This window comes from Acomys minous (assembly GCF_964271855.1).
Source record: "Acomys minous genome assembly, chromosome: 2".
In the NCBI taxonomy this organism is placed as follows: domain Eukaryota; kingdom Metazoa; phylum Chordata; class Mammalia; order Rodentia; family Muridae; genus Acomys; species Acomys minous.
This window is the reverse complement of record NC_140484.1, coordinates 120,553,727-120,577,495: the sequence shown is the minus strand read 5'-3', so window position 1 is coordinate 120,577,495 and position 23,769 is coordinate 120,553,727. Positions and strand designations below refer to the sequence as shown.

The window sequence follows — 23,769 nt, the reverse complement described above, 5'->3', positions numbered from 1 at the left end:
CTAACTTAGTATGTGGGATGTTGTCTAGATCTCTGAATCAAACTAAACAGACAAACTGGTGCTTTTGTGTTCAATTGGTTGTTGGAAGACATTTGAAGTATATCATTAGATGTTTGATATAAAATGAACCGGTCTAAGAGAAATCTTTACCCAGTGGTAGACCCAGGCAGGTCAAAAAATACAGACAATTATAGCATAAAGGACTCTTAAGTGATAAATATTGGATCATTCCTGAAACATTGAATGGTCCCTAATGTACCCTTGGCTGGCAAGTAAGCTATGTTCTAATCCATTAGCCATTTATGGATACAAATTCTAAGACACAGGAGACACAGACTAAAATTAGTCACTATCTAGCTGCACTGGGCAATGTTAAACTTGCCTACGTGAATTACACCTCTTTTTGTGAAAGTGCTTGATTCTCTCAAATAAGAAAGTCAAACATATATTTGTATTTTGTACATGTATTCTTATTTATATGTACGCATATGAAAATAATTAACTAGCAGCCTTTACAATACATAACTGTTCTATTCTGCCCTGTCTGAATGACCCTGAGTGATCATTGTCCTCTTACACAATGCAGTGAGAAACACACCATATTCTACTCATTGTTCTGCTTCTTTTTAACTTAATTGAAAACATAATTGTGTTTGTTTATGCACATTTTTCATATCCTAATTAAATGTCAAGTATTTTATTCTCATCATGGAATGGATTATTGAATTAGGAAATTTTTAGTATACAAGTATTTTTAGGGGGATGCTTGAAAACTCTAAGCTATCAAGTGTATTTTATAAATTCTTTATAAAGTATTTATTTTATATTTATCCTATATAAAATAAAGCATTTATTTTATAGGTTCTGAATTTCAATACTTTTATTATTTCCTCGAGAGTAAGTCTAACTACTATATTGCAATTTTATGGACTTTAGTTTTACCAAATAATTTCTTAGTATATTGGAAAATAATTTAAGCACCAAGACAGAAGACAATGGAAATGATTAAACATACTACAATACAAGAAAATAACCAATAATAATATCGTCTACACTAGAAAAAACCTATAATGTGTAAATCCTATCTTTGCCTAGCCACTATTCCCGAGAACATGAAAGGATGGCTATGAATCGAGTCTCTAGCAGTTCTTATGGGGACCGGAAGCAAAGAATGTAAGACGATAAGGTTTTATTCTGGGTGTCAAGATCTCCTACTTATTCAGAAGCATTAACTATGCTAAGTTGTCCTGATTTAATACGTAAATCATATGAAATACTTTATATCTTTGTAACTTATATATTTTAAGAATTTTAAGAACATCAAAGCTGTCTTCAAACTTCCTATAGTAAAAATATTCTTAACACAAAATTCTTGTTTATTTCTCTTGAGATAGTTCAAGTGAACCCAAAATATATTTATTTGTACATAAGGTTTTGTTTTGCTGGGTTTTCCCTCCACTTTTCTTTTTCCATCCAGTTAGTAAGACTTAAATCAAAACATTTTTTTTTTGATGAACAAAATGTTAAGCAAAACTAAACTATGTTCCTGAATATAGAACTGTGAAATACTATACAACAATTTCTTGGCCAGAGAGAAAATACTTCATGACTCTAAAACAAAGAAGGATAAGATATAAATTGTATTACTTTTTAAAATAAAACAAACTCAAAATAAAGGCGATCATGTAATAGGCAATACACGTCAGTCTTGTGCGTTTTTAATTCTTACTAGTTTATTGCAGCCAATAACTTATCAGATTGTTTCATTGGCCCAGTCACTTCATACTTGACAGAAGTGCTAAAAGCATCCTCCTTACATTGCAACTTTCTCTAGCATTAGGGATAATTTTTAGGTGTACAGATGTGCATTCACAGCATAACCATCAGATGAAGAGGACTCAATTATTGGAACAACAATGACATCAACAGCCCAGTGTTTTCCCTATAAACTTTGAGCGTGGGAACTCAGGACATGTATATTACCTTCCACAACACCAGCTACAGCTCAAAGCAGGCCCTCAAGACGCATGAGGTTACAGTCTTCTCATTCAAAGAACTTGCCAAAGAATGTATGGCAAACCAATGTGCCTGAATACTTTACTCTTTATTTATCTGAACCCCAAACTATTTGCATTTTTCCTCATTTGGCGTTGTAGCACCATAGCTATTAACATTATTTATAGAATGTTGTAATTTTGCATAGATCAATTGATATGTAATTTGACTACGCTTAATTTTCAAAGACCTATGTTTGTGAATCTAAGGAAAAGCAATAAATAACAACTTACCAGTTGTGAAAAGAAGCTTTCTGGGATCCTAAGAAAAGAAAAAAAAACATTTGACTGGAAAATAAAATGCTAGTGACATAAACCTTCATAAGAACTTTGCAAGTTATGTTGCTGTATGTTAGCAATTAGGACACTGCTCTTCCAGTGTGAATGGCAGATGAAATTGAGTTTCAGGACTTAATTATAATGTATTCCTGCATCAGAAAAGGCAAAAGCATAGAAGTCTTCCCACCCTAGAAAAGGAGAGCATTGAATAAATTACCAGACCTGACCATTTTTGTTGTTTAATCATCAAAAATTTTGAGGCTCAATAGCTCAAGTTGTAAGACAAAATTAAATATATATATATAATAATATGTATATATGATATACATATGCATATAACATATAATATGAAATATGGAATATATAATATGGAATATATAATGTATATATGTCTCATTATGTTATCCAGCAGATTGAAAGTTTATAAATTCATTTTCATCCTGTCTCTACAACTGAGATAGCTTTTATAATGCATCATGTTCAACGCTCAACAACAACAACGAAGTTATTTGAAGACTCAAACCACCAACACAGTGGAATAGTGGACAACTAAACACAAATACATGGTAAGAAAGTAGGAAAAATATGATAGATGTTAAAGAAATATGAATTATAAAAAAATAGACAAACGACGGTAGGTGTTCAAGAAGTATGAAAGACAGAAAGGGGAGTGTATAAGGAAACACTGTGCAAAGGGAACTGTAGTGGTGGGGACTGGAAACAAGTAAACATTGATAATATGAGATTAAAAGGCTGGAAGCAGAGGGAGAGGAAGTCACGAGGAAACAGGACTCGATCTGAAATCATGACAAGCGGAGAGCTGCCACTGAGAAGTTGAGGAGCTACAATCTTCAGTGATCCTCAGTGACTGTGCAGGGTAGGATCACCCGGCCACCTTTTACAAAATACCAAGCCTTAGTCAAACTAATTGGATCATGTTGATGTTAACAGATGATACTAGACACAAGAGACTTATCAAAAGTGATCTGAGGTATTCAGTTTTACAACTTGTTTTGTCATTTGTTTCCTGTTAGAAAGATAGCCAAACAAATGATTAGAGCACTATTACCCGTGAAAGCCCTAATGGTATGAGGAAGAAAAGACGGAGCCTGGGATGAAGGGAACACTTAATGACAGGTTAAGTCACTGTCATTTATCATGAAAGGGCTGAGACACAGAGCAGTTCGGCTTCGATTCCGCCATAGCCTTGGGCAGCACTGACTGCCTGATGGCAGTGTGAAAGTGCTGAGCCACAGAGAGACCTAACCAGGGCTGTACACGTGCCCTGCACCTGACTCTGCTCAGCACATATAAGTTCATCTGATGAACACATAAAAGATTACATGGAAGAGCATCACCCCTAAGTTAGATACCACATGCTGTTAAATTCAGTTCAAGGTTCGTCTGTTTCAGGGAAACAAAGGAATCATGAAAGCACACCAACACTTTCGTCAAACAAATTCACTGTGTAGTATCGACAAGTAATCAACCTACAGCTGTGCCCTTTTTCCCCCAAGCACAGTAAGTGAGTTATTAAAGTATTTTTACCCGAGATTGGCACTGTCGACACTCTCAGCTAAATGAGAGGCATTAGACAAAAGCGGTTGGGAGTCAGAAAGTTGATCTGAGTGGCAACCTTCTGCATATTGCAGAATATAAAAGGCAGACACTGCAAACACCCATTTCCAGCAGGAGAAACTATAGAATAGTAATTACGTGCAATTTCTATTGAAAGGGAATAAAGCTCAACTTGACAACTGCACTTTAAAGGCACTCAAAGGAGCAGCAAGGTACAAATTTTCTGTAAAAATCACAGACCTTCACTAGTTATCTAATGACAAGTGAAAGGAAAATGGAAAGGCAGAGGCCACCCACCTCGTTCTGGTACCTTGCTGCATTCAGTTCAAGGAAATTCTCACTGTAGTTCACCGAGAAGTTGAGGGCATTCACCAAATGGGCAGCCACATGCACACCTACAGAAACACACCAGGAGTAAGTCAGTGGGGCTTTCGACAAAAGCTCTTTGAATAAGTCATTGCTTCCCCATAAGCAATTACAGATTTAAGGACCAAGTTCTGATGGTTATATGAGGGATAAAATATTGGCTTAAAATCATCCTAAAACACAAAATAAAGACCACCCGAATGTAGATAGTTTGTGCACTTTCCAAAGGTGGGTAAAGTAACTATAGTAATTCAGGTCAAGATCTAGAGAAGAGTCACACTCAATGTCTCTCTCTACACCTACACACACACACACACACACACACACACACACACACACACACACTTACATTCTGTGTCTATCAACACAAGCAAACTGGTTATTGGTTTGTGCGCATCTTTATATTCCACATCCTTCATCTTTCCCATAGCTCCAACCAACTATCTTACATACTTCACTGTCAACTATCCACAACTCTAGGCCTACTGAATGGCTTTTAGCCCACTGAAAATTTCCACATTCAACAGATAATTCTCTGTGCTCAACAGTAAAATGTTGAGAGGCACTTCACAGAGGAAAAACTGGGGAAAATAGTGATCACCGCTTGACAAATCACCCACCTATAATGGCACTGCCAACACAGTACTCCTCTGACTCTGAGCTCGTATATAAGATCAATGCGTCAGAGATTACTAGAGGTTTAAGAGAATGCATTTTGTCATATCCAGAAAAGAAAATTATCCCGAGACAGGCAAGCAGGGAGCAAATGATCCGTTCAACTAGGCAGCCACACATCCTCCTTCCCCAATCTGTTTTTTTAGGTTAAGTGAAGTATAACTTAACATTCTGTTATAACTTATTGATAAAAGAAACACATGTAGCCTTGGCCCTATTACCTGACTGCTAGTCTTCAATTTATCTGCAAAAATGATGGAGACAGTGATGAAAGATGTTAGTGCCCTGTAATTGCTAATAAACTATTACAGGTTTAAAAAAATATATGAAGTATACTGGTTCAAAGCAAACATGGCCTGAAAACTAGAAAGGGTTACAACTCGTGAAATGTAGACTATAAAACACAGAAACCCCAAGTATTATGATTCACCCACAAGGAACAGTAAGGGCAAGAGAGGCTCAGAATGCCAACCCACCTAAAATGTTTTCTTTATGATTTATAAGCCAAGCATTGAAGTTGGGCATCAAAAAAGGTTGTATGAGGAGCATTAAAGATTCAAGAATTACCATAAAGTTACAGTACTCAGGAGAGTATGGTACTGACAGACACATCAATGAAATAGAGAATCCAGAAATCTGTACAAGTGATTATAATCTGCTTATGTTTCTACAAAGAGCAGAGAAACGACACAAATGAAAGAAAAACGTTAATGCTCCAACAAATGGTTTTGTAGAAGCTGAATATTAAGTCCATAAAAACTCAACACAGAGACTGATGCCTTCAGTGTTTCCTCTCTTCTCTTCTTGTAGTATTAGGGTTATATTTCTTGTTAAAGATTTTAATTTATTTATTCTTATTTTATGTGAGTGTCTGCATGAGTGTATATGCAGCTGTGTATGTGAGCAGGTGCCCATGGAGGCTAAAGTATGGCTCTGGATCCCTTGGAACTGGAGATCCTGGGTTTTGCGACCTACCAGATGTGGATTTGAACTCCAGCCTCACAGCTGAGCTGCACTCTTAAATCCTGGGCCATCTCTATAATCCCCATATCTTTTCATCTAGCAGAGTCGTCTTTCATCTACTTTTCAATTCACTTTTATTTGAAGTGAGAGTTAGAATTTCCTGAATGTGAAGACACAGTTTGCTGGGCACAATTTCATGGCAAGGTTCCTGTGTTTTGTTTGTTTGTTTGTTTGTTTGTTTGTTTTTTTAAGACAGTTTCTCTGTGTAGTCTTGGCTGTCCTGGACTAGCTTTGTAGAATAGGCTGGCCTGCCTCTTCCTGTCCAGTGCTGGGTTTAAAGGTGTGCGCCACCGTGCTCTGCTCTCAAGGTTCCTGGTTTTTGTTTTTTTTTTTTGTTTTGTTTTTCAAGACAGGGTTTCTCTGTGTAGCCTTGGCTGTCCTGGACTCACTTCGTTGACCAGGCTGGCCTGCCTTTGCCTCTCTGGGGTGTTGGGATTAAAGGCATGCTCCCATGCCCAGCTCTCAAGGCTCCTGTTTACCTACTATGATTTTGGCACCTATATAGAGAATCACTTGACCACAACTCCATGGGATTATTTCTGGACACACTATTCTGTCTCAGTTGCCTGGGTGCCTTTATAATAAATTAAGTAACAAAAATTCTGGTTTGCATGTACATGCATGCCACAGCACACATGTTCAGGCCCAAGGACAACTTTCATGAGTCAGTTTTTAAATTTTCACATTGCTAAGGTAAGGTCTCTTTTCTTCCTACTGCACAGCATAATCTAAGTTAGCTAGCCAGCTAGCCTAGTGAGCTTCCAGCCATTCTCCTGTCTCTGATCTTGGTACAGGAGTCCAGGGCTTCTGGCTCTTTGCGTGGCTTCTGGAAATCAAACCAAGTTTAAGAGGGCTGTGTGGGAAGTGTTTTACCCATTGAGTCAAAGCTATGATCCTATTTTTATATGGCAATATTATGCTCCTTTAAAATATATATACGTGTGTGTATGTATATGTATATATATATATATATATATATATATATATATATATATATATATATATATGCATGCCCGTGCTTACATAAATCACATGTGTGTATATGACTGCAGAGACCAGAAGAGAGTGTTGGATCCCTGGGAGCTAGAGGTATAGGCAGTTGTAACATACCCAACATGGGTATTGGGAACCCAACTTTGGTCCTCTGGAGGAGCAGCAGTACTTTTAACCACTAAGTGATCTCTCTAGCTCTGCATTATGTTCTTTGATTATTATACTTTTATAATAAATTGAATCAAAATTGAAGTTAGAAAGCACAATGCCTCTGCCTTTGTTCTTTTTGTTCAATACCGTGTTGGCTATTCAATCTGCATTGCTTCCTTCTCACTTCTTGCTTTCAAATTATGCATAACCTTACATGTAATCTTTAGGGTTATAGTCTCTGATTCTGTGAGGAATATCAGAAATATTTTTTGTGGAAATTACATGGAATCTAGAAATTAATACTTGACCCCATTCAAATAAATAAACAATAAATGAGAGATCATTAAATTTTAAATTCTTTCTTTCAGGAAAAATTTAAAGATTGAGAATACAAGCCATAGACTGGAAGAAAACATTTTCAAAAGACTTAAAGTCTTGATGAGAGACTCTTATTCAAACTATTCAAACAATACTAACAATAATAATTAAAAACTATCTGATTAAAATACCAGTCAAATAGCTTAACAGTATCTCACAACCGAAGATATGTGAATGATAAATAACTATATGAAAGTATTTCAAAGGCTCTATCATGAAATTCAATAATGTACTTTACATATCTTAAAAAATGGCTGAAATCCAGAGCACAGCATTCCAGACGCTGACAAGGGTATGGAAAAATAGCACCTCTGTTTCACTAATGGTGCGATGGCCTTTTTGGAAGGCAGAACTTAACTTATCTTCCTCCCACACTTACTCAAAGTCCTTAAAAATATAAAATCCACAAAACACATATGACACTTCACATCTCTAATGTTCATTCATATGTCACACAATACTACTTTGAAGCTTAGAAATGTTTAATCTTATCTTAAACTACAAATGAAAATTTGTGCTATTATAAGAAAGTCACTATGAGCTTGGGTCCAACATTTGGACACCATAATGCAGCACACCTAAGAAACATCCACGTTTTATACTTCCCCTCACAAAGCTCTCTAACGCACAGAAGAGTAAATAAGCTATATAATTAAAAAATAACCAACTAACATCAGTGTAGGTGAAAACATATAGAATATCAAAATCAAATATTTCTACACTGATAAAATGTACAATTATAATAAAAATCATGCTTTTCAGCTTTCTCACCTGAGAAAATGCAGATAGTTATGCCACAGGTTATGTGGAACGTCTTGCTTTTGTCTAATAATCTTCTTGTTCTCCTGCTTGGAACCTAAAAAAAAAAAATGAATTAACATGATAAGATTAATACAACCCCTCAAAATATGTATAAAATTTTCACGACAGTATCACTCATATTATCAAAAATTAGGAAACCCAGTACCAGTCTATAAGTCAAAACTGAGAGAATCATGGACTAACTGCTCACTGAAGCAATTCAAATGAATGTGAGAAGGTATGTTATTGATTTGAAAAAATCGACAGACCTACTGTTAGATGAAAAGAGGTCCCACTTTTCATCTCCGTTGTCAGTGCTTCGTTTGCTGTGTTCTGGATTTTAGCCATTTTTCAGGTATGTAAATTACATTATTGAATTTCATGATAGAAAGTATGAAACATTTTTATATGTTTATTTATCATTTACATATCTACTTTTGTGAGATAACTGTTAAGATATTTAACTCATATTTTATTCATATAGTTTTAAATTATCAATTGTGACCCTATGTTGTTCAAATCAAATGTCACTATACATAAATGTCTGTGCTGACATTTGTCCCCAACTGTCATCAGCAGATGTTCTGTCAGAACACAGTCAGAAGAAACTTTCTGATAGACTGGCATATTTTTCTTCATTTTAAATTTGATAAAATAGCAGGTTTCATTTGTGTTGTAAAAATAAAATATTTTTAAATTAGATCAACTCCATCTGTGGTTCTAAACACCTGATTAATCTTATAGAAAAATAAATGCCAAGAATTTTGAATATCTGTGCTTCATACTGGGCAATAACTCTTTCTGACCTGTTGTCTACTGAGAAATCTAGGACAGAACTCTTCACTTCCTGGCATTTATATTCCTTCTTTTCACACAAAGCCAATGGCCAATCAGAGGGATCAAATCCTAGTATTTAACAATAGTAGGCAACCTACGGAATGTTATTTCAAAAAACTGACTGCAAGATAAAGAGTTTCCATATATAATTACCAGAAAAAAAAACTTAATTTTTGCTAGAGTAAGTCAGCATTACATACTTCAAAGATGACTGAAACAACCCCTAAAAATAACTAATTATCTATCCATGCATTCCTGATTATTTTAGTAAAAAATCAACACAGGTATGCAACATGTGAATGCGTACACGTATACAAAGGACTAATCAAAGGCAAAATTCTTGCTGAAGCCAGGCACAGTGGCACAGGCTTCTAATTGCAGCATTCAGGGAGGGAGATATAGGTGTGAGTTCAAGACCAGTCTAGTCTACAAAGTGAGTCAAGGACAGCAGAAAAATAAAAACAAACACAAAACAAACACACAAACAAACAACCCAATTCCTACAAACCAGAGAGAGAGAGAGAGAGAGAGAGAGGGAGAGAGAGAGAGAGAGAGAGAGGGAGAGACAGACAGACAGACAGACAGATAGTCAGACACAAAGACACACAGACACAGACAGAGAAATTGCAAACATTAGCAATCTGTGCAATGCTCAAGGGACACAGGACTCTGGTTTGCTTATCTGGATTTTCTAAGTAAAATACAGATCTCAATGAGGTCTTAAACCGAAGAAAAGAGTGCAGAACTAACTAACTTTAGCTGTTATGTACTCATTTCTGATCTTGGTCAAGCCATACTCGCTGCACCTCAGGTTCTCAAGCTTAAACTGAACCAGCAGTATCTGACTGTTGAGTTGTTGTTAGGAGTCATGATAGTTGTGAGGTATTGAACACAATAACGAAAAGTGTGAAGGGCGATATGGTTACAATCCTCTTCCCTGCTCTGGTTGGCAGAATAGTTTTCTGACCACTTTTACAGGTAATGTGTCCCCTTACTACCACCGAGAAGAGATATTCTAAGTAAAACCAGTTCATAAATATGGCACAACTAACATGTAGTTATTACACTTGATCTCTCCATGGTGGATTTTATTTTTTCATACCTTCTGTGATCCTCGAAGATAAGCCAGGAGGGTCCGGCACATGGGTAACAGGATAAGGCTGCAGTTGAGGTTGAGGACAGATGCAGAGGCTCTGCTTAGACACAATCCTAGCTGAACAAACAAGGCAGGGGTCAAAACAGAGTCAAGTACAAATGAAAACAGCCCTGCCCTGCAGTTGCAGGTCTCACCCTGCTTTGTCAGAACTGTGAAAAATATCAACTCCTTGGCAAATCATGAAGAGTTCCCTTCGTGTTACTAAAGCTCCAAAATAATTTCTTTCTGTTCTCGGTAGCCTTATGACTTTCTCGTTTTTCTAGTGATAAAATCATGTTAATATATAATTTTTTCATCTCAGGGTCAATTTCGTAATACTATCCGAGGTTTATGAAGCCTGTGGTCTCATCATGGTGTGGTCTACACATCCACAATCAAGGGACACAATAATCTGCATCCACTGATAAGCTCAGGAAGGTTCTAAAAAAACAAAAAACAAGACACAAGCAAAAAAAACAAACAAAACTGATTTGTATTCTCCCTCTCCCTGATGACCTCTCCATTTCTACACAGTCAACTTGCTCACACACACTTGTCTCCGAGTTCTTCACTCAGTAACTCTTCTAGCTTCACCGTAAACTCTGTTCCTCTTGAATACTCCCCTGGCCTCAAGACTGGCCACAGCCCAATTGCTACAAGCGCTTTTTTACTGTCCCATTATGTTGTCAACACTCTTTCCTGTCTCCTCCGTTTATATCTTATTTTACTTTTAAGATATCAAATAAGTACTATACACATCTATTAGGTACTATGTGAAGTATTTATAGAAATGCACAAGGTAGGATGATCAAACCAGGCAAAGGAAGAAGTGCATCACCTCCTGCTTAGCATCAACCCTTCCAATTTCTTTGCAGAAGGTCATGCAGTTCCACTATTTTCTGTATTGCGAGACATGCAGTTCGTTACCGACTTATAACCGCCACGTTGCTCAACTGGCCATTGGAACTTGTTCCTCCCGTCTAAATTTCAACTAATATAAATAGTGACACCAGGATAGCTCTCTTCTGTGCATGGCTCATTTCCCTGAACTCGAGGTTCAGAGGGTTGTTGTAAATTATCAATTCAAAATAAGACCATATATAGTAAAATGGATTCATATCTTTAAATATATAAAGTATTTTTCTTGTTTTAGTGTGTCTGTGCTCTAGATTTTTAAGGAAAACCATTTCCACTTGATCACTGTGAGTTTTTTAATTCTTGAATAAATAAAACGTTATGTAGACTAGATTCTATAGACATTAGTAAACGCACTTGTCTAACTTTGCCTGTCATGCACTTTATATTTATTAACATTAACCATCCCCTGAAACCTTATGAGGTAATTACTTTTAATACTATCTCTTCCGTATGGAAGAACAATGTGTCATTATGATATTAAGATTCTACCCATTAACATCAACCACAACAAACAACTTGGAAATTACAGAACCAAAACGCCAACCCACGGTCTGTGGCTCTAGGACCGGTTCTAATAACCACTGCATATGCTGCCTCTTAAACTTGGCTTTAAACACAGGACAGAGGCAAAGAGCAGTCAATAACTACTTTGATGACTGCTCAAGGAAGATCAGAAGAAAGTGGTTTTAGACAACTACCCTAGATACGTCTTCCCTCCTAACAGGTCTTTCCATCTCTAAGACAGTTCTTGTTTCTTTTCTTAAGCACTAGAGAAGCCTGAGATGTGAAGTATTCTAGTAGAAGTAGTAGAGAAAGCCGTAGGGACACATTAAGAATTCTCTAAATGGCGTGGTGGAGATGGGATGTCCAACCCAGTTCTCGATTCCAACACAGTTCTCTAAATGCTGCGGTGGAGATGAGATTTGCAACAATTTGTTGCCTTTGACTTCCTTTGTCTTCCCTGCTTTCTCTTAGTACACTGCTGATCTCCCTAACAGCACAATGTTCTAAAATGCTTCAAGATCGTTTTGCATCAGCTGCTTTGGACCAGATTTGTATGATGATGCTCAGATCAACTCTATAAGGCAGGTTCTGCCATCCTGTAGATGATGAGCTGTTAGAAAAGAAGAGCTACACAGTCAGGAACTCTCAGTTCACTGGCTTGGGGTAGTATCTGGAGACTATTTCTACAATCCTTCCAGATGATTCTAACATGATACTTGGTCTGAAGACCACAATCTTAAGCTACTTATCTAAGATGTGTTGTTTACAACGTACAAAACATTAAATTGTGATAAGTAAATGCAATTGTGTGTCCCCAGTTGATCAAATTTAACTTCAAAACTCAATTTTCATAAGAAATATAAAAGCAATCATTCCAAATACACATAAACCAAGAAGTGGCAACAACCCCACCTCTTTAAAGCTGACACACTATGTAGAACAGCAGTTGAGACCAGATGTATAATATCTACTTCAACGGATAAAAGATGTTTTCAAACTTTTGTAGGAAACCGTTCCACACATTTTAAAGATGATTCATTCGAGAATCTGAAGGAGTGAAAGAGCTTGCCCAAAGCCACAGAAATTGTAGAAGGTAAATTCCTTACCCAGACTATGTCTTTTCATCTCATATTAAAAACATGTTTTTTTTTTTAAATGGCATCAAAGGATACGGGAGGAAAATCTTGAGATGGAATAAGCTAGCTCCAATAGTTCCCATGAGCCACATACATCATATCTTAGTTGCCAGTACAGCTCACTAGCCAAGGCAAGATCTTGAATTTCATCTCCCATCAGCTTTGTGTGCTTCACTGCATTCTTGGGTTATGAGTTACCACTGCAGTTCTCGCCAGCACCACCTCCTCTCCAGTTAGTCCACTCATAAACGTACATGTGTCTGATTGGGCATCAAACTTGAAGTTTCTCCGCATTCCCTTGATTCTCAAAAGGCCATTCATAGAGAGACAGAGCATCTTTACAATAACTAAAAGCTCCTCATACCTGGCTCTCAATCCCAGGATTACAGCTGCTGACTTGTTCTTGTCTACTATTTCTTCACACCCATGTTGTTTCTCAGAAGCAAGGTTTGGTATTCATAGAATTTTATCCTCAGCCTTAACATAATGACAGTACTCTTGTGAAAGCAAAATTTAATCGATTCCACAAATAAACCATGATTTGAAAGTCATCTTATTACTAGGATAAAATAGTTCATGATGAAAATACCGGATACAGACTTCCACGTGATACCTAATCATATTGCTTATTAAATGGACATCACCAAATTATAAATAACTCCAATGAATGGGATATGAAACTAGTATACATTTTAAAATATAGATAACCTAATGTTCATTTTATCAACACTATAATTAACATAGGACTTGGCAACAAAATCATTTAAATGTATTAATTACCTAAACAATTTAAATTAACTAATCTTGAAATTAGTATGTTTATAATTAAAAGAATTATTGAGCTAAAGTTCTAAGCTTAAAAGAATCAAAACTATACAAGTATCCCTCACTCCTTATCAATTCCAGGAACATCACAGAATCTGCATAAGGTCAAGTACTGGGATTGCTGATGTGACATAGTGTCAAGATGAAAAGGACGCTGCACCAGTGAAATCTCAATAATACAGAAGCCCCAAGGAGACCTGAATAATGACCACACAAGCTGACATGCCAACACAGATGAGGAAATTCACAAGGCCCCAGCCCTAGATAAAGAACTATAGGCCATTAATGGCTACAGAAAGAGGAAGAATCATTCTTCTTCCAGGAAGATGGCACAATAGCTTATCCAATCCCAAGTGGCCAGCCCTAACATATGTGCATACAAAGAACAGTAAATGGACACAGTAGGATGTCTATGTGCATAAGAGACAATAATCACAGAAGAGGGATTAGACGGAGATGGGGTACAGAAGAAGTTGGAGAGGCAAGAGGAAGAGTGGAAATTATATTGAATTGTCAAAAATATTTCTTTTTTAAAAAATATTCAAGTATAACACTCAGATTCTGCCAAATAAAACACAAAATAGAGACTCGAGATATAGCTCAGCAGTTAAGAGCACTCCTGCTCATTTAGGGGACTCAGACTTAGGTTCAGTTCCCAGCTCTCAGGGACCTGTAGTTTTCTTCTGGACTTTGTGGGCAGCCAGGATACATACAGTAAATACACATACATGTAGGTTAAACACATAGATAAAATAAAAATAAATAAATATTTAGAACACAAAAATAGTTACATCGAGAAAGCACCATAACTAATTAAGATAAAATACAATCAAGTAAACCGCAAAGGCCAGCCGTTAATTTAGTATTTTAAAAAGCTAGTAGCTTTGCTACAGGACAGCATAAGTATTTTGGGGTAATCAATAAGGATCTTTAAATTTTAATATTTTATTTTATATAACCAATAATTTTTAATTACCATGGAATGAACTTAGCAAAATATGTGTAAAAATGCATATATGAGCAAATAATAAGAAGATGTAAAAGAAGGTGTGAAGGGATGTATATATGCCATGTTCTTCACGGTAATACTAAGGTAAATGTAGATGCTAATCTTTTACAAGTTGATTTATGTACTCAATGAAATACTGGTCAGAACCAATATGTTTTTTAATGAAAACTAACTAACTTAAAAATTTGTGCACCAAAGTTAAATCACAATAGGTAAAAACAAGACAAAACAAAACTAACAGAGAAAGAAGAATTTGACCTCTATAAAGGGAATTACTACAAAGTAACAGTAATTTATTGAGTGTTATTTTGTGGACAAGATAAATCACCCAAGAAACAGAGATGCAAATACAAATGTACTGATCTATGGCATCTGGTATGAGTTGCGTGTGTGATTAATGAATGGCTCAGGAAGAGCGTGTTTGATGAAAAGAAAAATTTGTTATACATATTGAAAAATACTGAAAATGTGAGAGTATATCCCTATTTCTTGAATTACAATAATTATAATTTGTTAAGTGGTTAGGAAATTAAATATCAGAAACAAAGTATGCGTTTTCAAGAGTTGAGTGTGTGTGTATCACTAATGGGTTTCCATCGCTGATAACCTTTGTCTAATTCACACAAGTTAATCACAATAACATTGCATAAGACACATTTTGGAAACTCGGTACTGTTTGGTATTGATGAAATAGTTTTCAGATACTGGTTTAATTCATACTCTGGCAAGAAGATCACTCCTATGATACAGTACTACCCACAAGAATATAGATGGGGTCCCAAACGTACATTTTTCCAGAAGTAGGCACCAAATGAACCTCCTTAAAGAATACTAAGAAAATACATATAACACAGACATGTTTTGTGTTTTGAATGTGTGTAATGTCCCAAGAATCTCAGAAATAATGCTTAGCCAAAATTGACTCTGTTAAGCCAAAGTTGTTGTCAATATATAAAATATTGCTCCCAAAGGCTAGATGAAATACTAAGTAGTGTTTGTTTAAAAAGGTAATAATTTCCCTTGAAAGATAAAAAGTAATTAATATGTCCACCAGACTATTCCACGGCAGGTGTGAGAATTCCTTAAGGATGCAACTCAGTGAATATACTTGAGTGGCTACATACACATCATCTTCTCTGGACTGTCTAGTGAAGATGTTAAATACAGTTTTCTCTCCTCAATCAAAAAAGTCATTATTATTTCAGAGTGATTAGTTTTTTGCTTATTTAGGCCTTCAAATGAATGTCTTATTTTTTTTTTTAATCTGGAGCAGCATATGATAAGAAATTTTTAACCCAAAGAACACTAGATAGCTATTTTACCTGCAACATTAATATACCAAGACAGTAGCACCCCTTGATATATGTAAACTAAGATCTAATTTAACATAAAACTTCAGGACTTTAAAATTCAAATAAATTATCTTTATTTCCTTTGGGGTTCAATATTTTATTTAAAAATGGTATAATACTTCATTACTAGTTAATGCATGTCTGGAAGTGTTTAATTATTGTGTTTGCTTTAAGTCATACAGTAATTCAACTCAAAGTGACTTTAAATGTTCCTTTGGGAAGGACAGAGTTTATTTTGGAATTATTTTCCTTTCTATGATGCAAAATCCAAACGGAAATTTTACCAGTGATTCACCTCCTCACATATGCTTCCTGACTACACTTAAAACAAAACAAAACAAAACAAAAAACTAAAACCAAAACTTTCTCATACGTCCTCAGAGTACAAACTCACACATTCAGAAACAGTGGAGTGAGAAAAACGGAAGCAAATCCTTTCAAAATTGCATTATAGGAAAACATTGCATCTGCTTACTTCTTGAGTAAAGTCTACACTGGTATATTTGCTAAGTCTATTTGTTTTTATTTAGCCACTATTCTGCCATAGGACCCACAAGAGTCCACATCCTGAAACACGCACTCTAGAGTTTCCACATCTCAGAAAGCTAATTGTCACTAGAGGGCAGTGTGATTTTCATAGTTCATGGTTTGTCCCAAGGTTCCTGGGACACATAATTAACAGAATTCCTCGTGAGATGTAATTTTAAGATTACAAATGCACTCTAAATGAATAGCCAACAAGCTCCTTTCTCTGCCGCCCCCCAGTTCATTTCTTGAAGCATTACTTCTCAAGGCAAAATTCTTCAGCACATTGAAAAATAATGGTTTAAAGGAATCAAGACACCCAGGAAAGAATCAGAACCTCTAGAGAAGGAGAGACTAGGTCAAGTTCCGTATCTGTCTGTGTGTTTGTTTATATCTATTGATTTTCGCCATGATGTTCAAACACACCTGAAAACATCCAAGTGCACAGCATGAAGATCCTGCGCCCCCACCCCCACCCCTGCCCCAGGACATACTGAACACACTCGCAGCTTGTTCCTGGATTTCCCAGATTTAAGAGTGACCAGAAACCACTATCTTGTTTTTACGTTGCCTTCTTTATAGTGTGCTCTTAAACAAGCCCAAATTAAAACTGCCCAATGATAAAACAGCACAATACACTATCTGGGGACAAGCTCCTGAATTGTCAAACACAGGGCTTCACAGCTTAAATCTGCTTTTTACCTGTCACTAGCTAACTGCCTACAAAGCTAATCTACCATAATATTATGGAACATTAGCTATATGAAATAAAATTATATAAATATAATATAAATAATATAAAATGACAACGTGGTAATAGAATACGACTAGACTTTAGGGCTTTTGTGAAACATGAAAATAATTAAAAAGGCAGGAAGGATATAAAATTAACTGTGCCTCGGGGCCACTGTATCGCATTATTTCTCTAACCGTTCTTTTCTCCATGTCTATCTGTTCCACTTGCATTATTCATTCATCACATATTTCTGCGATACACACCGCAAGGCACAAGGAGCAAACAAAAGTGAAAAATACTTTTGCTTCTAGGGCCCTTAAATTTTGGTGAACAAAGCTGATATTAGCAAAATTGTCAGACAAGCGAAAGTGTAGTTTTACAGTAAACAAATGCCATAAATGAGAAATATAGAATGTGTGCATGTGTGAGAGAAAATTAGATCTAAATGGTAGATCACTCCACTTACAAAGCTTGATTAAACAGATATTACATGCAAGAGCAGTATAAATAATGGCGCACGGCAAATGGCAGCACAGTGTGTATCAGATCAACAAAAGCTGGCTGCACTGAGTCCAGAGAGACTGCTTAAGAGTAAGCATTCCTCTTGTTGAGAACCACCACCCACCTGGTGTTTCACAGCCTCACATAACTTCAGTTCCAAGGGATCCAACATCCCCTTCTGACTTCTGTAGTTACATCAACCCACGTGCCCATATACACATATACTTAATTTTGACTTTGATTACAAAGTGGGCTGGACAATAATGAATCTTGAGAAGCAGATGGGGAAAAATCATGTTGGACTATCCAAATTATTTAAGAATGCAGAATGGCGCTCTCCCTCCGTCCTCCCCCTCCCTCTACCTCCCTCTTCCCCCCCCCCTCCCTCCTCTCTCATTCACTTTGTTGTCTTTGGAGTACAGTGTCTATACAGCCCAGGCTTGCTGAGAAGTGTCTATACAGCCCAGGCTTGCTGAGAAGTGTCTATACAGCCCAGGCTTGCTGAGAAGTGTCTATACAGCCCAGGCTTGCTGAGAAGTGTCTATACAGCCCAGGCTTGCTGAGAAGTGTCTATACAGCCTAACCTTTTAATTCAACTTCCTATCACCTCAGCTTCCGGAGTGAAATGATCTCATCATGCATTACCATGGTTGCGTTAGAATTTGCTTTTATCCCAAGGTCAGTTCAGAGTGAGTTAGTCCATTGTCGCTGCTGCATAACGGATATAAACTAAACACTCCATGAACAACAAACAAACAAACATTTTAATCTTAAGATTCTTAGAGTAGCAAAGTCCATGATTAAGGCAGATGTGGTGTCAGGTAAGAATGACTTCCTTATCGCCACGCCTCCTGTCTCCTGGTGTAAACGAGTCTCTGTCTCACAGACTCTGCCCTCATGGCCTACTCACCTCATCAACGAACATCCTCACCTCTTAAAACCATCACTGTAGTGGTGAAAGGAGAGAGGGTTCGTACATCCAGACCACAGTACAGAGAAAATGTATTTTATGCAGTGAAGTGGACATTAAAAGGACTGGTGTTTTAATAATTACTATTCTTAAGAAATAAACTAAGAGGAACTAGGAGGGAGCTTAGCATCTTTGTTACCTCATATAGTTAATAACAGAAATGGAATTTTCTTAGCAACAAGGACAGTCTTGTAAGCAAGTCATGTCTGAGTTACACAGAGGGGAATCAGTGTTAGCTAGGAATTATGAGTGAATTCAATTTGATACTGACTTTACTAAAATTATAGTCCTTTTTATTGAGTTGTCAGTAATTTTAATTAGCTTGACGTAAGTGCTTATTTCACAGTATACACAAATAACAAGTTGAGTTGTATATCTTTAGTATACAGTCTTTTGTATTGTCAGTCTTAATTCCTTTTACTCAATTAGAAGAAAAAACGTAATCCTAATTTCTTAAAAATGGATGCAGGAAATGGGAGGTGAAAATGATGCAATTATATTAAAATGTCAAAGTAAATCTTTAATTATATTTTAAATTCAAGTGGCTGCATTTAGCTTAACAAGTGTCATTCTTAAATATGATATAATATTAAATATTCCTCAATCATATTAATTTTAATTACTATGATACCCCATTATTTGTGTATATGATAATGACTTATCTACATCCCTTCAAGCATTTACATATCATTGGGTATTTAATGTTTCTAATGCTGATCAGATTAAAATGCCTACTACAAGCATCTCACATATAAACTTTCCCTATATCATTTTTTAAGACAGATTTCTTGCAACTGATTATGGATGGCAAAGCTATTAAAGGCACATTACCAAACTAGCTGATGATGGGGTCCACCTATTAGCACACTGCCTTTTAGTAATTTATTCTTGCTCTGCTCTTTTCCATAAGCTTATGCTGCACTGGCAATCTGTGCTTATGACTCTACAGCTCCCTCCTATGCTCTCCTGTTATCATTAGCATGTACTGCTTACACAAGAAAAGGGTTTCATGGTAACTCTTGAATACATGCATATAACATGCCTTCATAATGTCACCCCTTACTGTCATATCTCCCCTATCTCTATATTGATCCAGTACCTCTTCCCTAATTGTCCTTGTTATACATTTCTGTACTTTAAAAAAAAATAATGACTTTGCTTAACAGAAGGATCTCTAGTACCACCCACTTTCCTGCAGATGGCATGACTTTATTTTTATAAATAAATAAACTGAATAAATATGTGACTATATACCACATTATCCTGTCATCTGTTGCTGTTCATTATTGCGACAAGAGCACCTATACGTGGCTGTGCAGGTAGCTTTGCTGTGTGCTAGGTCAGATTCCTTCAGGGTTAGCCTGAGGGAGGGTACATCTAGATTATATGGTAGCTGTATTTTCAAGGTTTGTTTGCTGTTGTTCTGAGAATCCGGCATGGTAATATACACAGAGGCTACGCTAGTTTTTATTCCCATCAGAACTGTATAGGGGTCTTTTCCCCACCGCTGAAGCACCATCATCATTTATTTGTTTAACATACAATTTTTTCTGAACCAGCAAATCTAAAGGGCCCCATCTCCTTCCACACAACCTATGGTCTGTCTCTCCCCCTGAGAGGCTCCAACCAAAAGGAAACATCCTGTTTGGATTGCTCCAGAGACAGCAGTCTGTCCACGGTCAAACCGTTTTATTTTCTTGTGAGGAGATGAAATCTGTTTCCTGGTAACTTCCACCCTCAGAGCTGCACTGGAGAACAATTTCCTGAAATCGAGATCTAAAACAGAAGATACGACAATCTGAAAAAGACTATGATTTCCTGGCCTGGTCTTGTACATAGTTAAGGGCCTCCATAACTCTTGAAATAATTTTAAAGCTTGCTCATCATCTAAGACGTTTCTCAAAGCACCTTTGTTGAACAGGTCCTCAACAGACACACAGGGTGACACTGGAGCTTACCACAGTCCTTATTCTGCTGCAGTTTGTCAGCATAAGGCCTCAATTTTATAGGACAATTACACACAAGAATGGTTGTCCTCAAGTTCACGATGTATTATCTTAAGTCACTGTGAAGCAATAAATCTTTTTTTTTTTTTTTTTTTTTTTTTTTGAGACAGGGTTTCTCTTCTAGTCCTGGCTATCCTGGACTCCCTTTGTAGACCAAGCTAGTCTCAAACTGACAGAGATCCACCTGCCTCTAATAACCCTTCTTTAATACAGTAGAAAGAAAAATAATAGTAAGGAAGAGAGAGCAGATACAGAATTTGCTCTTGCTGCAGCTCACTGAATTATACTGAGTGTGAGTCCAACATTTTTCCCTCTTAACTTTGCTGAAATTAAAAGCTTTACATTTATGTGTTTTGCTTCTTCATATAAATTCTTGGCAACCTAACAAAGGACTTAACAAATAAAGTTCTGTGAATTAGCTGACTCCCGAACACACTAGCTACCATCTCTGTTAAATTAATTTTCAAATGAACATTTTTCTTTCAACTAGGAATTTTCGCCACAATCTGGAGAAATATGACATTCAACAAACCAAAGCCTATGCAAAATCTGTTGTTCAAAGGGATTTGAAAAGGCCTATGGGTATTAATAGTAGGCTTGTGTGACTGGTCTCTTTTGTAGCTTTCTCTTGGTGAATCAATAATTAGCCATTTTCAGAAACAATAAAATTAAAAATATCTCAGAGTTTCATAAGGCATATTTTCTTGTGACTTGCTATTTACATTTGTCAAACTATATGTATATTTTTTACCCTTTAAGGTTAATTTTAATTGAGTCTTCTGTCCCAGTGATGTATTTTAATTAAACCAAGTAACGACTATACAATGCCTAATTCTTACACATTTTAAAGCCACAGACCTCTAGCTCTTTCATAGACTGGCAAGTCATCAGCTCATCTTCCTGTTGTTTTTTTTTAAGTAAACTAAATTAACATTTTATAAAGAAATAAGGATGGGAAGCTAAATCCCACCCGACGGGAGCCACCTTCTTAACTATGTGTCACAACAGAGAGAAGAACGTGAATCAAGACGTCTTGTTTAGTACTCTGCCAACCACAGGATCTCCTTACTCATTTGTTACAGTATTTTGTATCCGTTTGGCCTACAAAGCAAATAACTGACATAGGGAGACCGAAATGTACTTTAAAGCTGCCAGCACTTCGCTGGGCAGAGTCTGAACTGATTCTAATCTACTCGTAAACTAAACAAACTACTCTAAACCTTATAACATACATATATTCCAAACACTTGCCTCTATGACCCCTGGGCTGTCCGCGTCCAGTTCCCACTGCCCTCCTCCAACCATCAGAAAACCTCGTCCCTTATCAAACTTTTCTCCTCTCTTCCAGGAAGTCCCGCCTTCCACTTCCTGTCCTTCTGCCCAGCTGATTGGCTAAACAGCGCTTTATTGATGGTTGATGCTTTCACTTAGCATTCCTCCACACTCATTCATCTATTCTTTTTTTTTTCACTCAACTCATATATTTTCCTATCATTACATGTAAGTCTTTATAAGGGTTTCCAAAATCTGAGTGTGGATGAAAATCCCTTGATGAGTGGTGGGCTACTTTAAAATAAGTGTAACTTGACTTTCTACAATTCGAGGGAGTTTTTTTGTTTTGTTTTTTATCTTATGATGTGTGGCAGTCTAGAAAGGTAAATCAGTGGGTAAGAGTGTTTGCTGAGTTCAGAGTCCCAAAACCCACATAAAAAAGGCAGAAACAGGCATGTGTCTGCAAGCCCAGTACTATAGGGACAAACCAGAAGAATGAGCTCCTAAGTGATGACAACCCAGGTCCAGGTACAATGAGAAATCTGTCTCAAGAAAGTAAGGTTGACAGAAACACCTCACACTGTCCTCTGTCCTTTACATTTGCATTGTACTATATGGACACACATGCCCACATGTACACACACATACACACACACACACACACACACACACACACATGCTCGCACGAGCACATGCACACACACAGAGTCAAATACGAAACAGCAAAACCAACTCTCTGGTGGGTCTATTAAGATACACAGTTAAGTGTGCTGTCCCTGTTTAAGGTGCATTCTGAAGCCAGGTTAAGTTTAAGTTTGAAGTCCCTTTACTGTGTGAACTTAGTCTCAATCTCATTTTTCTCACATGGAAATTGAAAAAAATTAAGAGATAATAGTGCTTATATATCACAAAGGAACATATGGTATTAAGTGAATGGTATAGAACTTAGTAGAGTGGTCCTTAGCAACAGGTGTTGCTAGCCCACCACAAGCATGAACCAGTTTCTTGAGTGTCCATTCCCTCTTTATCCCCATCTCCAGCTCTGTAGGGTGGGGTCCTCATCACAGTTATGATGATGCACATTATTTTACTAATCTACATCTAATGAATTCAATGGAAATTCTAAGCAAGTATTAGATGGTGAATGAAGTCTTCCATTAGGAAAAGAGGAGGTATAAAAATGATTATCCAAGAAACCTAGTTCAAATCTAGGATTAGAATTAAGGATTGCTCTATCTTAAGAGACAAATGCAGACAGTACTTTCGTATTCTCCAATTTCCAGCAACTCAGATTTAGTCTGGAACTGAGCAAAGCTCAGTTTGAAGAAACCTCTAAAAGCAGTTAGGACTCTGATTGTGGGTATAAAAAGGTCATTCAGTGAGTCAGTGAGAGGTCCAAGCCATTTTTGTCTCAATTTATATTACAAGTGGCTTCAGACAGGCCACACTGATGATACCATAAGGCCATGTGGCTATATTATCATATGTGGCTCAGATTAGCTCCCAGATGCATTGCTTAAATTAGTCCACATTATCACTACAAATTCCAGTTCCCTCTCCACATCTCACACAGTTTCTACCCCATGTGAGGTACAAGATGACCTTACGCAGCCTCCATAACAAATAAACTGTAACAGCCTTCTAACTCCATCTCAAGGCTTACTTTTCCGAGAGGGTACATTAAAGCGAACACCTCACTCCACCCTCTATATCTTTTCTCCTGTTTTCAGGAGCATTTGCCAGTGA

At 36.8% G+C, this 23,769-nt stretch overlaps 2 protein-coding genes across 3 annotated transcripts in view; both read right to left on the bottom strand.

Moving 5' to 3' along the window:
- GRM5 (glutamate metabotropic receptor 5) overlaps positions 1–23,769 on the bottom strand; it is an 879,135-nt gene that overhangs the window by 700,456 nt on the left and 154,910 nt on the right. The window lies entirely within an intron of this gene.
- NOX4 (NADPH oxidase 4) overlaps positions 1–23,769 on the bottom strand; it is a 132,014-nt gene that overhangs the window by 91,888 nt on the left and 16,357 nt on the right. The window contains exons 3-6 of one of the 2 annotated variants that reach the window (XM_084772160.1): positions 10,237–10,347; positions 8,268–8,352; positions 4,209–4,306; positions 2,289–2,316 (exon numbers count right to left, since the gene is read on the bottom strand). In XM_084772160.1, the coding sequence (XP_084628286.1) occupies positions 2,289–2,316; positions 4,209–4,306; positions 8,268–8,352; positions 10,237–10,347 (322 nt within the window). The remainder of the gene's footprint in view (positions 1–2,288; positions 2,317–4,208; positions 4,307–8,267; positions 8,353–10,236; positions 10,348–23,769) is intronic. The other variant, XM_084772161.1, reaches the window with a different exon arrangement.